The following is a 15,681-nucleotide window of genomic DNA, read 5'->3' as shown; positions in this document are numbered from 1 at the left end:
TACGCATGCGGTACAGTAACGCAATGAGAACGCTTGTTATTTAGAAACTGATAGAATAACGTTAGAGGAAGCATTTTCATACAACCCTGCATACAACTGCACAGCTATCGTAATTTTCGTACACCCAGCAACCAGTTCTGTTGAACTCGTTACAGGCTTATAACACTGACATCACACAATATGTCAGTAAATCTGAGTAAAAACGGCCCTGCCCTTACAGCAGCATATAAAGAAGTGGTGGATGAGAAATCTAAAACAAACTGGTAAGTCCGATTCCTTTTCCGACAGCTAGATCGTTAACTAGGTAGGGTTTCTACAATTAACGTAAGGCTAGTTCTACATTCTATGTTTGATTAACGACACAAATTACAAAAGCCTAGGTCCAGTTAACGTATCCTGGTTCGTGCAGTTTCAGATCGCTATCGCTAGGTAAGTTGGATAGACTTTAACGTTGGCAAAACCAATTTGGGTCTTAGTTTAAACCGTTCGTTATTAAACGGTTACTGCAAGGTATTTCAGTGTGATTATTAACTAAATGAGTTTAGTTTGTTTGACAGGCTGCACACTTCCTGTTTGTTATTGTAGTTATAACGGTTTCGCTGACATTCTCTGGTACTGATACATCCAAAGACAGCATCTTCCGGTTGTAATCTAGCTAGTTGCAATAAATGTATTACTTCCTCATTGGTTAGCCTAACGTTACAGTTGTTAGGGGTCACGTTAGCATGTTGGTCATAATTTTGTGCTTGAACCTCGCCATTAACACTGTCTTGGAGATGGTATAACGTTTGGAACCTTTTATTTCTCCACTTTTTGCATATGAGACCATTTATACATGTTGGCATCTTATATCTTATTTGTAAATCTTCAAATAAAGGGGCACATTAGCACTTTTGATATTACCAGGCCTACATTCATAAAATACTGATGCATCTCAGAAAATTTGAATATCATGTAAAAGTCCATTGTCCTGCATAGACTGAGATATTTAAAGGGCTCTGGAAACTATTGCTGGTGTTTTGACTTAAGAGCTCATCTTAGGTTGACCATTCTGTGTCATAAATTCTTTATTCTAATAATTTGAGGTTTCTGGATTTTTGATTTCCATAAGATGCAAACCGTAATCATCAAGATTAGAGTAATCTAGTTTAAAACAAAATGAAGGCTTGAAATATTTCACTTTATGTGTAATGAATATAGCTTATGAAAGTTTCACCTTTTGAAATTAACTATGAAAAAAATGAACTTTTCCATGATATTCTATTTTTTTTTAGATGGACCTGTATGTAGACCTTGCTTAAAAACCTGCATCTATTACAGACAAGTAATAACCATAGATAGCCTAACCATAATGTCATTATTGCATAGGGGACTGCTTTCCCATACATGCATTATGTTTTAGTCCCAAAGTTAAGGAGAACGTCAAAGAATTTCATTGTGAAAGAGTATGAAGCACTAGGCTTAATCCGTATATGGACACTGGGCCACTGAGCCAGGCTAGTGTCTAGCTGTGCAAATAGGCCTAGAGCCCAGAGGGGTCATTCCGTGTCAAATCACCCAGTGGCTGGCAGGTGACCCTCTCCTAAAAAATCTGAAAAAAATCACAGGTGTTTGAAGACCAAACCTATGCATAAATCTTAAATAGTATATCTGTATCACTAATGGTTCCAAAACTACAGCCCTTTCAAGTTTCAAGACATTTTAAGCATCGTGGTAAACAATCCTTTTTGTTCAACTTACAACATTATTGGCTCTTTTGGTATTTCACACACATTAGTGAAACTATGTGAATAGAAGTACATTTTCCTGTTGAATTAAAAAATCCAATCAAATCAGGTGTATCTTGTGTAATTCCCCCTCTGCAAAGCTCTGAAAATGGCTATAAATTCATAATGTAAAAAACATTTTACACCTTTGAGGGCTTCTCATTCAAAAAGTATGTGATACAAATTCATCAGATTTTTTCCCCACTCATGTATGGATTATAAGGTCATGTCCATGCATTAACTTTGGTTGTTAACATTATCATATTGTCAGAGCATTTTTATTAAATTGGGCTTGATTTTCAAAAAGCCTGTTTTCATCTTCTCATTTCACCACGTGGACAGTTAACAGGATTTTTTTAAATTTTACCATATATCATTCTGTATGTGAGGATCATCTGCCCAAAATTTGGGCTTGTTGCTGAGTTTCTTCATTGAGATAAGATTTTTTACAAATATTGTGTATAAATCCACTGAATTTGTACTTTATCTGCAGTACCACTTTGCACCACACGTGGTGCTCTTTTAATACAATGGAAGTCAATGGAAGAGTAAGAGAGTCACTTGTTTGCTGCATATATCCAATCTAAACACACAGTTTATGGTTCATAGTTGAACTTCTCCAAATAATTATTGCAACATTAACAACATACTACTCATACATAAATCTTATCTAGAGAAAATAAACTGATCAAGTAAATTATACACACATAAGACTGACTGGTCATCATACATGCAGCAAGAGGATTTAGCATAATTACCATCTTTGTAATGAGTTTTCTACACCAGCTTCAACCTATCAGTGCCTATGTGAGCACTTTAATAATTACTAGCCAGCTGGTTAGGCAAAGTCTATATCCATCGTCATATGCATGGGATGCAGTCCTCTGTGATACACAGACAAAGAGCATCAAGATGGAGATCAGTGCTTTGTCTCCATGTGATCTAGGAAAGAAGTTGGAGAATGAATGTAATAAAGGAACATATTCAAGTAAAAAAGGGGTTTCTAAAATTCAGTGCATTGTCAGATGCAGAAAAATCAATACTAAAGAGTTATCATCTTTTTACGAATGCCTCTTGGATCCACGAGTCCTCAAACCTTGTTATGAATACTTGTGATGGAAACACACATGGTCATCTTCATCAAGTGAAATACCTTGATGAACTGAATTTTAGAAAACCATTGTTTCTTGAATATGTTCCTTTATGACATTAATTTTCCAACTCCCAGATCACATGGAGACAAAGCACTGATCTCCATCTTAATGCTCTTTGTCTGTGTATCACAGAGGACTGCATCCCATGCATATGACGATGGATATAGACTTTGCCTAACCAGCTGGCTAGTAATTATTAAAGTACTCACATAGGCACTGATAGGTTGAAGCTGGTGTAGAAAACCCGTTACAAAGATGGTAATTATGCTAAATCCTCTTGCTGCATGTATGATGACCAGTCAGTCTTATGAGTGTATAATTTACTTGATCAGTTTATTTTCTCTAAATAAAATGTATGTATGAGTAGTATGTTGTTCATGTTGCAATAATTATTTGGAGCAATTTAACTATGAACCATAAACTGTGTGTTTAGATTGGATATGTGCAGCAAACAAGTGACTCTCTTACTCTTCCATTGACTTCCATTGTATTAAAAGAGCACCACGTGTGGTGCAAAGTGGTACTGCAGATAAAGTACAAATTCAGTGGATTTATAGACAATATTTGTAAAAAATCTTATCTCAATGAAGAAACTCAGCAACAAGCCCACATTTTGGGCAGATGATCCTCACATTCAGAATGATATATGGGAAAATTAAAAAAAATCATGTTAACTGTCCACGTGGTGAAATGAGAAGATGAAAACAGGCTTTTTGAAAATCAAGCCCAATTTTAAAGAAATGCTCTGAAAATATGATAATGATAACAACCAAAGTTAATGCATGGACATGACCTTATAATACATACATGAGTAGGAAAAAAATCTGATGAATTTGTGTCACATACTTATTGAATGAGAAGCCCTCAAAGATGATGATGTCTTTTCACATTATGAATTTATAGCCATTTTCAGAGCTTTGCAGAGGGGAAAGTACACAAGATACGTCTGATCCGATTGGATTTTTTAATTCAACAGGAAAATGTACTTCTATTCACATAGTTTCACTAATGTGTGTGAAATAGCAAAAGAGCCAATAAGGTTGGAAGTTGAACAAAAAGGATTGTTCACCACAATGCTTAAAATGACTTGAAGTTTCAAAGGGCTGTAGTTTTGCAACGATTAGTTATACAGATATACTATTTTAGATGTATGCATGTATTTGGTCTACAAACACCTGTGATTTTTTTCAGATTTCAGAGAGGGTCACCTGCCAAATTGTGCTGAAATTGGGTGATTTCACACGGAATGACCCAGAGATGAGAGGCGGTGCCACACTTTTGGTTTCTCCAAAGCTAGGGGCAGAACATAGATGGGTAGGCTATGTGACACGAACCTTTGAGTCAGCATCTTGCATCTTAACTCTTGTTAGCCCCCGCCCCCCGTCCCCCTCCGTGCTGCAAAAGCCAACATGTGCTTTTTTTAAACAATATTATTTTTGCATAATTTATCCAAACAAAGTCAAACTTGGCACTGCACTCAATGTCCTTGACAAGACAACTGTCAAGTTTGATTACGGTTCAAGAGAGATGTGGTCACACTACACACAAACACACACAGACATTCCTGTCGTTAATAGGTAGGCTAGATAGATATAGCCCGCAGGTCTCTCGGGTATGCGGGCAAAGCTCACGTCTGTACCTCAGTCACAGCTCGAATAAAGGTGACAGAGCATTTGCAGTTGCTGCACCACGTCTGTGGAGCCAGTTACCCCTTGACACAAAACATGCTCCCTTCATCGCTGCTTTTAAGTTAAGTCTTTACCACCTTTATTATTTGGGCTTTCTAACCCCCTAACCCCCTGTTCTTTGGTTGTTGTTAATGTGTCTGTTTGCTGGTGTACAGTAGGTCTCATTCTGTATTTGGGGTGGTTGACGTGGCATGGTCTTTTTTTTCGTTGAGTGTCAAACATAACTAAATAATAGCAAAATCTGTAAAGAAAAGAAATGTGGTCATTTTTTTCAGAAAATGCTGTTTTATATGAACGTATAGAGCATGCCATTCATATTCCTGTTTTTCACAAATTTCAACCAAACCAGACAAAGCTCATATGGCGTAACTGTCCTAAGCACATTTCACAGTTTGTTTTTGAATAAAAACAATGAAAAATATAGCCGCAAGCGGCAATGGCGGGCCGCAACCCGTGACATTTCGGAATCCAACAAAGCCCCGACGTGGTCCGTTTTTGAAATGTACATATTTGATGCGTGTGCTATTTTTTTTTTTTTTTTCTGGCACACAAAATTTCTGATCAATCCATCAAAGCCTTGAACATTTTTGGCACATTTCCTGCTTGGCCAGATGGTGGCACTATGCTAGGCATGTGAATTACACATGTGAATATCGTCACAATAATGATATCTAATATTTTGTAAAGTTTCAGATCAATCAATAAAGGCATTGGCAATTTCTGGCACATGTTCCTGCTTGGCCAGGTGGTAGCGCTATACCAGGCAGGCCCATTGGGTGTCTGGATATCATCATAATCATAATATCTATTAACCCTTAGAACCCTAAGCTGTTTTTAGGGCATTTTCACTACCTTTATTCATAAGGATTTATTCTGGTCATTGTGAGTGCCACACACACATATTATATATTGTTTTTTTCAGCAGAGTCTAGGCTATCCAGATCTGCCATGTATTAGTACTAGCATTGATTTTATTTTCATTTTTAAAGAATTAAAATATAAAAAGCGTATTATAAAAATTCTTATGTAAAAATTACTCGAGGCAAAAACCCTGTCTCGAAGCCTCGTTAAATTCTTATGACGCGCAGGGATTTTATTGTTCCACACGGACCGTTGTTCGGGAAGCACACCACTAGCGCATGAATCGTGATACATTCTGAATCATAGATTATGTCTATGTTCTGAATTAGTTGGCGCGATGGCGGAGTCAAGATGTCCATAAACGGCAGAGAATGTCTAAAGTTTTCAAGTAAAGTTTTGGGATCATTACATACTCAAAAAAGGAAAAGAACAAGCATCTGAACCGAAAACATGCACTCCATGCTGTTTCACCAAGCGTCAATAAAGTAGGCCATCTATCAATCTATCTAGCCCAGGGATTCCCAAACTGTGGTACGCGAGCTGCTTCTAGGGGGTACGCGAGATGAAAAGGGCTAAGGCGGACAGGTGTAAAATCAAAATGTTAAATCTTTTGTAATTAATTCATGAATAAATACATAATTTCGAATCAGGTCATAATGATATGGAAACATGAAATTAAAGGATATAATTTATAAACTCTGTATGTGTTCATCAAAAAAAGGGCAGCTTATTAAACATGACGCCTGGAATAGCTAATAGAATGCGTTACTTTTGAATGCGTTGGATGGTCCATGGTCCGTGGGGGGAAAGTTTCGCGGATAACAGGTTTTTGAAAACAACAAAAACAGAAAGGAGGGAAGGAGCAAAGCTAGGAGTTATTTCAGATGGGCAAAAAAAGGTAACATTAAGCTAGGCTTTACATTTAACAAACTGAAGGTAGCCTAAGTTTAGCCTTTCTAGGCTATAGCCTAATGTTGTCCAAACGAATACATCCTTGTCAGGCGTTGTTGTAGGCCTATTATAAGATATTGTATGTGGATGTAGTTAGGCTACTATGCAGGCTACTTTTCATAACTTTTTAACTGACCAAATGCACCCACCTAAAGCCGGGTAACGGACAACTATTGTCAACGCGTGGTGGGGGGGGTTTTGCCTCGAGTAATTTTTGTAATCGAGTTATTCGAGTAACTTGATGAATCGTTTCAGCCCTAATGCTATTTGATTTAATTTCATGATTTTTAAAAAATGTCATACTTGATTGTACAGACAAGTGCGTGGTCTCGTTGGAAAGCCCCACTTCTTCTCTGTCATGCTATAAAGGTATAAAGGATGAACAGCCGCGGAGCAATGTAACAGAGAAGAAAGGGTGTGTTTTTTGACGCACTTTGCGTCAATCGGGTTCTAAGGGTTAACCTGAGAAGTTTCAGACCATTCATTCAAAGCATAGAACATTTCTGGCACATTTCCTGCTTGGCCAGATGGTGGCGCTATGCTAGGCATGTGAATTACACATGTGAATATCATCACAATAATATCCAATATTTTATATAGTTTCAGATTAATCAGTTAAGGCAGGGGTGGGCAACTAATTTCCCCAAGGGGCCACATGACAAACTGGGACTGTTGAGGAGGGCCGGACCCAAAATACCGAACTCAAGTCTGAACTCAATTCTATTCTGTTCTTGTATAACATTAAGTAAATCATATGGTTTTGTTTACTAGTCGTAAGAACAGATGAAAATGTGAGGGAGACAAAGGAAAAACAGCAATATTTAATCTATGTCCAGTATTTAATCCTCATTCTCGAAAATGATTTTTTGACATTGACATTTTTTTCAGTTTTCAAAGACTGATATAAAAAAGTACTACAATATCTATATAATTAGGCTAGGTTATGAAAATGTGGAGGAGTCAGTACAACCGATAGGCCTGTGCCACCATTTCATCAACACTCAGCAATATTTCATCATTAAATCATTACCATCATTAAATTAATTAGACTACAGAATTAGACTACGAAAATGTGGAGCAGACAATAGTAGGCTGTCATTAGTTAATCAACATGCACAAAGAAAACTATTTAAAAAATGTAGGCTATGTTTTTGCTTTAACTTTAAGCACATAACTGTGATTGGTCAACTCGCTCTGTGTGTTGAGCCGGCTGCTTCAAGCAACCTGTGGGTAGTAGCATCATACTAGTTCGCTAACATAAGCTTTGCAAATAAACTCAGACATATTTTGGTTACAATTATGGGGTTATCCGATTGTAAACTGTCTATCTGCCAGTAACGTTTTGAAATGAACACTTCGTATCGCCAACGAGCAGCAGTAGGAGTTCATTCTAACAACCTTTGCGGTGGTGAGCGACGCAGACATAAGAGACACAAAACTTTGAAAGGTTTACGCCGACGTAAAGGCAACTGCATTGTGTCGACGCAGAAGCATAAATTCTATTCACCAGCACATCAGTGAGGGTGTTTACGTCGTATGCATCCACGCACAAATGTATGGGCGTACAAATAGCAGTCGCTTTCAAAATAAAAGCAACGATATTGATTTGCATGCATTATCTCTATGCTAGGCTCTTGACTATTGTTCTTACACGGACCTTATGCGGGCCGGTCAGGGAAAGCCCACGGGCCGGATCTGGCCCGCGGGCCGTATGTTGCCCATGTATGAGTTAAGGCATTGTCCATTTTGTCCATTTCGTTAAAATTGATCATGTCCACAACGCACAAAATCTCAATTACCTCACTTCCTGTGGGCGTGGCTAATGGCATGTTAATATAAAAGTTGTTTGTTTTTGGGAGTTACATACACCCACCAAATTTGGTGCGTGCATCTAAAACTATATGCCAACCACAAGTCACAGTGACATAACGATAAAGATAACACGTGTGCTTGTAAGTCTGCTATTCAATTTTCTAATTGATTTACCTGTCTTAACCTGCCTTTGGTTGTTTGCAGAGCCGGACAGTAACGGAGTACATTTACTTGAGTACAGTACTTGAGTACAGTTTTGAGGGATCTGTACTTTACTCAAGTATCATTTTTGGTGGAGTACTCATGACTTTACTAAAGTACATTTAAGAGGCAAATATTGTACTCTTTACTCCACTACATTTCTATCCATAGCCGTGAGTACCCGTTACTACTACTAAAAAAAAGGAAAAAGCAAAAATCTCGGAAACCCTCAATTTGTTGTTTCCCTCTCAAATGTGATTGGATTGTGCAGGCGCCACTGATTGGGACAGCCTATCAGCAATCACCTTCAGCTTTCCGCCAAAGTCAACTCCATGGTTAGATTTAGATAAGAGATGAAACCATGGACGAAACAATGGATGAAGACGCAGCAGGTCCATCCCGGGAATGTGCCAACCTGTGGCCCCACCTTGCCAGACTATTTCAATTTTTTGAACAAGTTAATGATAGTTTTCACTTCAAATGTTTAAATTAAAGTATTTGTATTTGAAATACGTATATACATGTATTAGAAATACTGCCCATTCCTGGCAACATGGTAAAAAGATATAAATGACTTGATTTTACTTTCAATTCCTTTTACATTCTCCAAGGTATTAACTAAGGGTGTCACGATTTCGATTTTATTTCGAAATCGATCGAAATTACATCTCAATCTCGAACTTCGAACTTAAAAGTAGAATCGACGATGCAGCCACACCCCCAATATCACGTCCAGCATGTATGCCAAGACGCACAAACACACATGCACGTGCAGAACTGCAGCATCAACACTCCTCTAATTTTAGGCTGCAGCCAGTTAAAATATAGGCCTACACATCAACCTACCGAAATCAAAGCCCCTCTTGCTACTTTGAAATCACCGGTGTGGAAGTATTCGTTCATTCACGTCAATTAAACCTAACTTAGCCTACTCAACTTAGCAAGTGAAAAGATGGTCTAATTACAGTCCAAAGTTACTTTAAGGCTTAAAATGTACATTTATAAGTACATATTCCATGAACACTAACCTTGGGTCTCTTCGGAGTGTGCTGAAACAATCAAATTAACATTCTGTGTTGTTTCATTTTACTATGTTCACGTCTCTGTTTTAGCCTAATGTTAGTTCTGTTTACATTACAACCTCGCGGTTGGAACGGTTTCAAAGCGGTTTCAAAATAAAAGCCCCCTGAAAAAGAAAAGGAAAAGGCCAAAAAGAGTAAATAACATATAAGGAATGCATTAATAGTAATATTTTTAAAAATCGAAAATCAAATCGAATCGTGACTTTAAAATCGAAAATTACATCGAATCGAGGATTTGGAGAATCGTGACACCCCTAGTATTAACATTAACATTTTTCATAACTCCATGTAGGATGTTTCTGAAATGTAAGCACTGTGGCAGTAGTAATGCAATATTTAGAAAATGTACTCTTGTACTCTTGATACTCAAGTACTTTTAAAAACAAGTACTTCAGTACTTTTAATTAAGTAGACATCTGACTGTTGTACTTTTACTTGTACTTGAGTAAAATTTAGCAAAGGGTATCTGTACTTTTACTCAAGTAATGAAGCTGTGTACTCTGTCCGCCTCTGGTTGTTTGTGAAATGCATACACATTTTTTTCCAGCGTCTATGTTTTTCACATAGATGTCCGTTTCTTAAGGTTACCGAGTACTGTCAGTACGGAAAAAAGCGCATATGATGTGTACATGGGGGCTCATCAACATGCCCCCAGAGTGTAGCGCTGTAGCTGCCTTGCTGCTTTAGCTGTTGGCTGCAGCAACTCGAGCTAGGTAAAACCGATTGTTTTCAGGGGTTTTTTCCATACCGACAGTACTTGATGACCTCGAAAAATGGAGATGCATTTGAAAAATCGCCGGAATTCCCAGCTTTTGGGGTATAGCATTCTAAATCATAAAAATCTCAATGGAATAGATGGGACTTTTTTTTTTCTTTTAAAAAAACTTTTCAGTCTAATATGTCAACTGCATACTTATTATAATTTGTTTTTCTTTGTACAGTACTTTGGTCAGTGAATGCTGTGTTTTTATTTTTATATACCCATTTTTATTTAACCACCATCCAACCAATTGTATTTATGGACATTTAAATGGGTATATAAAAATATATAATCATGTGTCATAGTATCATATCTTAGTTGTTCAGTTTGGAAACTGCTGGCAACATGTTGGATGTCAGATGTGCTATTAATGCTTATTTCTGAAGTCAGATTATTGGTGTGTAAAATATTTCAGAATTTGTTGTGAGAGAGCATTTATATATGCTTTTTGTTTTTACAGGGCCTTGTTCACCTATGAAGGAAATACCAATGACATTCGGCTTGCAGAAAAGGGAGGTGAGAGAGTCATTTATATTATATTATATATATAAGCATTTTTTTTTTTTTTTAAATGTTGTGCTATGTTAAAGATGTTGATGGTCCCTGAAAAGTTAAAATATAGATTTTGTTAATTAATCCTCTTGGGTTGGCTAGGCTGCTTTCTGTTGAAGTGGCTGTATGGATATTAAATGAATGCTTTTGGGAATTACATGATATTTGCACTTGCCATCAGACTTGATATCAATGTCACGACACTTGAGTTCTTGCAATGCACAGTACAACTGCCAAAAAACATGCCCGCATCGATGAGAGGAATTGAAAATCGGTTTACAATTATCACCCCTAGTTTTGAGCCTGTCTCCACCATTTACCATTATCTGGGCATTTACAGATAATTCACAGATCATACCCCTAATACACTACTGGTAAAATGTTTCCCGCCTTAGATTTTCCAGATCTTCACTTTTTAAGTTTAAATGCAATGAATGATCTTAAATTGTAGTGTCCCCTGCTGGCTAAAGCAAACAATCAGAAGGTTAGATGTTCCATCTCACCATCCCTCCCATCTCAGGCTAATATCCTATGTGCTAGCACTGAGGTTGGCAAATAAAGCTACACAACCTACCAGTGTCATAATGCAACCGAGGGAAAGGACAGCCGAGAAATGAAGAAGCAAAGTCCCGACTGGGGAAGCTGCCTTTTAAAGAAGAAAAACTCCTTACAAATCATTTGCTACTTAACCCTATGAGGCCCGCTCTATTTTCACTACCTTTAGTTTAAGTATTTATCCTGGTCATTGTAAGTGCCATGACACATGCTACTGTATATATTGGGTCTAGGCTACCCAGGCTGCCACCATTTCATGTATTAATGCTTGCATTGATTTGATTTGATTTTTAATATTTTGCTGTCACTTCGTCTGTTTTTATAACGTGATCCCTTTGACCCAGAAGGACGTGCCATATCTATGCGATCACGGGTTCGCGAGTAATTCAAACGAGAGTAATGGGTGCGCAGGTGAACGCAGAGAAGTATAGACTAAATATGATGCAATTAGGTTTAATTTCATGATTTTTTCTTCTTTGAATACTTGATTGTACAGACAAGTGCCTCGTTGGAAAGCCCCACTTCTGCAATGTCACACGATAAAGGTTTCATATCGCTGCGACAAATAGTTCCGGAGCAATTCAACAGAGAAGAATAGGTGTGGTTTTTGACGCACTTTGCGTCAATAGTCCTCTAAGGGTTAAAAACGGTGTTTCCTGAAGCGCATTACAAGCAACACACGCCTCCCACCATAACTACGTTGTTCAAAATAATAATTTCATAATGTCATAGCTCTTTCATTGTAGAGCTATTTGCACCTTCAGGCAGCCTCTCCTTGCCTGCTCTCACTTTCTCTCATAATGGACATGCACCTGCTCAGCATGCCCATAAATCCAAACATTCACAGTCATGCAAATGAGGACTGTTGCTGGCACATTAGAAGACGACGTTGTTTCCTTCAAGTTGACTCTACTACTCCTCTTCATCCCCTATGGGACATAAGGCTTCATGAGCACTCTCCATTGCATTCGGTCCCTGGCAGCATGTTGGGCCTCTCCCCATGACAGGTTCATCTGTTCCAGCGCTTGGGTCACAGTTCTACGCTTTTTGGGCCTCCCAGGTTTTCTTTTGCCTGGTGGTGTCCATCTTAAGGCAACTTTTGGGATGCGGTTCTGCTCCATCCTTAACACATGTCCTAGCCATCTCAGGCGTCTGTGCGTAATCTCTTTGGTGATGCTCCGCCTTTCCGTTTTGTTGTACAGTTCATTGTTGGAAATCTTATTAGGCCAAAAGATCTGGCATATTCGTCGGAGGCATCCATTATGGAACATTTCCATTCTCCTCATGATCGTTAATGTGATCCCATTGAGATTTTTTCTTACGAACCAGGAAGGGTTAAAGGTGCTCTAAGCGATGCTGGGTAATGTCACTTTTGTTGACTTTCAAACCAAACAGAGAGCTAGCTCACTACTTCCTCCCCCTCCCTCCTGTGCTGCTCCCGTGCAATTGAAACTCTCCTAAACGCGCATCTCGTCTGTGATTTGGTGGAACAGTTTGTTATGTTTTTATGGGCTAGGTTTGCCCGGGTTGTTTTTGTTGCTGTTTTTGGAGCCTGGGCTGTCCACAGAGATCACGTTTTTTTACAGTGAGGACACAGGCAGCTAGCGGTTGGTTAGATGATGTTTGCAGTAAGTGACATAAAATGTTTTAGCCTAAAAAACTTGTGGCATCGCTTAGAGCACCTTTAAAATGCTAATGCTAGAAACTATAAGCTACGGGTTCTTTCCCCACTCTATTGCACCTGTTTAAATGAAGTATTTTTTCCAGATGGTGGCTTGGAAGAGCTCATAGAAGAGTTGAACAGTGGTAAAGTGATGTATGGGTTCTGCGGCGTTAAAGACCCTAACTCTGGCCTACCCAAGTATGTTCTGATCAACTGGGTGAGTTACCTGTCCTCTTTCACTTTCTTTTAAGATGTGTTTACACATAGAAGTCTGCATGGTGAGTTAATGGCAGAAAATCAACTAATAATAATGCATCAATCATTAGATAAAGTAGATGGATATAAGGGTGTCACGATTTCGATTTTATTTCGAAATCGATCGAAATTACATCTCAATCTCGAACTTCGAACTTAAAAGTAGAATCGACGATGCAGCCACACCCCCAATATCACGTCCAGCATGTATGCCAAGACGCACAAACACACATGCACGTGCTGAACTGCAGCATCAACACTCCTCTAATTTTAGGCTGCAGCCAGTTAAAATATACATGTAGGCCTACACATCAACCTACCGAAATCAAAGCCCCTCTTGCTACTTTGAAATCACCGGTGTGGAAGTATTCGTTCATTCACGTCAATTAAACCTAACTTAGCCTAATCAACTTAGCAAGTGAAAAGATGGTCTAATTACAGTCCAAAGTTACTTTAAGGCTTAAAATGTACATTTATAAGTACATATTCCATGAACACTAACCTTGGGTCTCTTCGGAGTGTGCTGAAACAATCAAATTAACATTCTGTGTTGTTTCATTTTACTATGTTCACGTCTCTGTTTTAGCCTAATGTTAGTTCTGGTTACATTACAACCTCGCGGTTGGAACGGTTTCAAAGCGGTTTCAAAATAAAAGCCCCCTGAAAAAGAAAAGGAAAAGGCCAAAAAGAGTAAATAACATATAAGGAATGCATTAATAGTAATATTTGTAAAAATCGAAAATCGAATCGAATCGTGACTTTAAAATCGAAAATTACATCGAATCGAGGTTTTGGAGAATCGTGACACCCCTAGATGGATAGTTTTAGTATTTTCCAGCTGATAGAAAGCAATCACCATTTTTTAACTTTTACAAAAAGGTGAGTTTTTTATTTTTGAAAGTACTCCTTTGGCAATAGTGCATGGTGGTCACTTCCCATCATGTATTACATTAAGTGTGATGTGAATGTGTAATTTTCGTTTCAAAATAGGTCACCTACCTTAGTTGTGTGAATTTGTTGAGAAATTATTGTTTAGGGCTTTTAGTTAATGCAGTGTGATTTCATGTTAATTTGAACTAACTAAATAGTCTATGTTTTCACAAATAGGCTTATTACAAATATGCTATCCTACTAGAGAGTATATGTGATTTTGTAGAAGATTTTGTTTGTGCATGAATGCAAGACTAATCCCTGGCTACTTTTTACAGTTATTTGGAAATTAAGGTAAAAAAAATAAGGGCTCATTTCACTGTGTTTTTGCCCCATCTGTGCATGAATCTACTCAGTCCACTGAAAATTCAATGGCACTTAAATTAAATTAAGGGGTTCAGTGTAAATTCCAAGTTATATTATATAGTAAGTGTTTGCAGAAAACATTCAAAATTGTCTGAAAGACAAACTTTACTCAAGTAAAGTACCTGAAAATTACAGTAACAAAGTAATTGTATTTTGTTACTTCACACCTCTGACAGGCGTATTTGTTGTTTTTGTCAACATCATCTGGCTTTGGCTGCTCGCATGTAGGCCTACATAAGATGATTTTTTTTACTGGTACTCAAACAGCAGGTCTGCAAGAGTGAGTTATTTGTAGAATCATAGTGTCTTGGACACAAGAGTTAGTTCACAATTTGTTCTATTGTTTTATTTCTCTTTTAGACAGGTGAAGGGGTGAAGGATGCCAGAAAAGGAATCTGTGCCAATCATGTTAGCTCCATTGCTAATTTTCTCAAGGTAACAGCAAATTCCTATGGTGCCCATTATTTAGTACAGTATACCCATATAATAATAATTTTTGATTTGATGATGTGTTAAATTAGCCTGACGAGCCAGACCCACATCAAGATGTACTGTAGGGTCTGGGGACTCACCATTCACAGTGCTCAGTCCGAGGGGTGGGATAATCGGTTGTCTTTCAAATACCCTCTGTACACAATAGCATCTTCTTTGTTTTCAAGTAGGGAATTCACGCCGAACCGTTGCCATCAATCATTATGTTAAGCCCGCCTACCGCCTCAACATAATGTGATTGGCCTTATCGGAGTTTAATTTTTCCAGCTCTCAAGCCAAAAGAAAGTTGCTAGACTACCCTGGCTGCCGCTAAGGTGCGTCTAGATTTCTAGGCTAGTGTTAAATGAGTATGAGACCAAAGTTAAGTGGATATGGCTTTCATGAGTGGACAAGGCATTCATGATTCATTTATGCTATTGGTCAACAGCGTTTCCTCTACGTTGATTTTGGGATGGCGGCCCACCACGGCAAAATTAATGCTGTCACGGTATCAGAATTAGGCCAGACACACAATGTAGGTGTGGTTGCCTTTTAAATGATCCTGCCGACGTATCCATCCTCCCCTGTTGGCTGCCGCTCACGTTGCAATTTAA

The 15,681-nt window shown here is 38.2% G+C and overlaps 1 protein-coding gene across 3 annotated transcripts in view; it reads left to right on the top strand.

Annotated features, from left to right (window-relative positions):
• Positions 1–15,681, top strand: part of dbnlb (drebrin-like b) — a 72,208-nt gene continuing 56,527 nt past the window's right edge. For all 3 annotated transcript variants that reach the window (XM_076270670.1, XM_076270669.1, XM_076270668.1), the window contains exons 1-4: positions 1–263; positions 10,736–10,791; positions 13,150–13,262; positions 14,957–15,031. In XM_076270670.1, coding sequence (XP_076126785.1) covers positions 181–263; positions 10,736–10,791; positions 13,150–13,262; positions 14,957–15,031 — 327 coding nt within the window. In that variant the 5' untranslated portion in view covers positions 1–180. The remainder of the gene's footprint in view (positions 264–10,735; positions 10,792–13,149; positions 13,263–14,956; positions 15,032–15,681) is intronic.

This window comes from Alosa pseudoharengus, unplaced genomic scaffold (genome assembly GCF_046254945.1).
Source record: "Alosa pseudoharengus isolate Yale_2024_CS ecotype anadromous, Long Island Sound unplaced genomic scaffold, YU_APseudo_1.1 YU_APseudo_1.1_scf_6, whole genome shotgun sequence".
Taxonomy (NCBI): Eukaryota; Metazoa; Chordata; class Actinopteri; order Clupeiformes; family Clupeidae; genus Alosa; species Alosa pseudoharengus.
The sequence above is the reverse complement of the archived record's forward strand: the minus strand, read 5'-3'. Positions and strand labels throughout refer to the sequence as shown.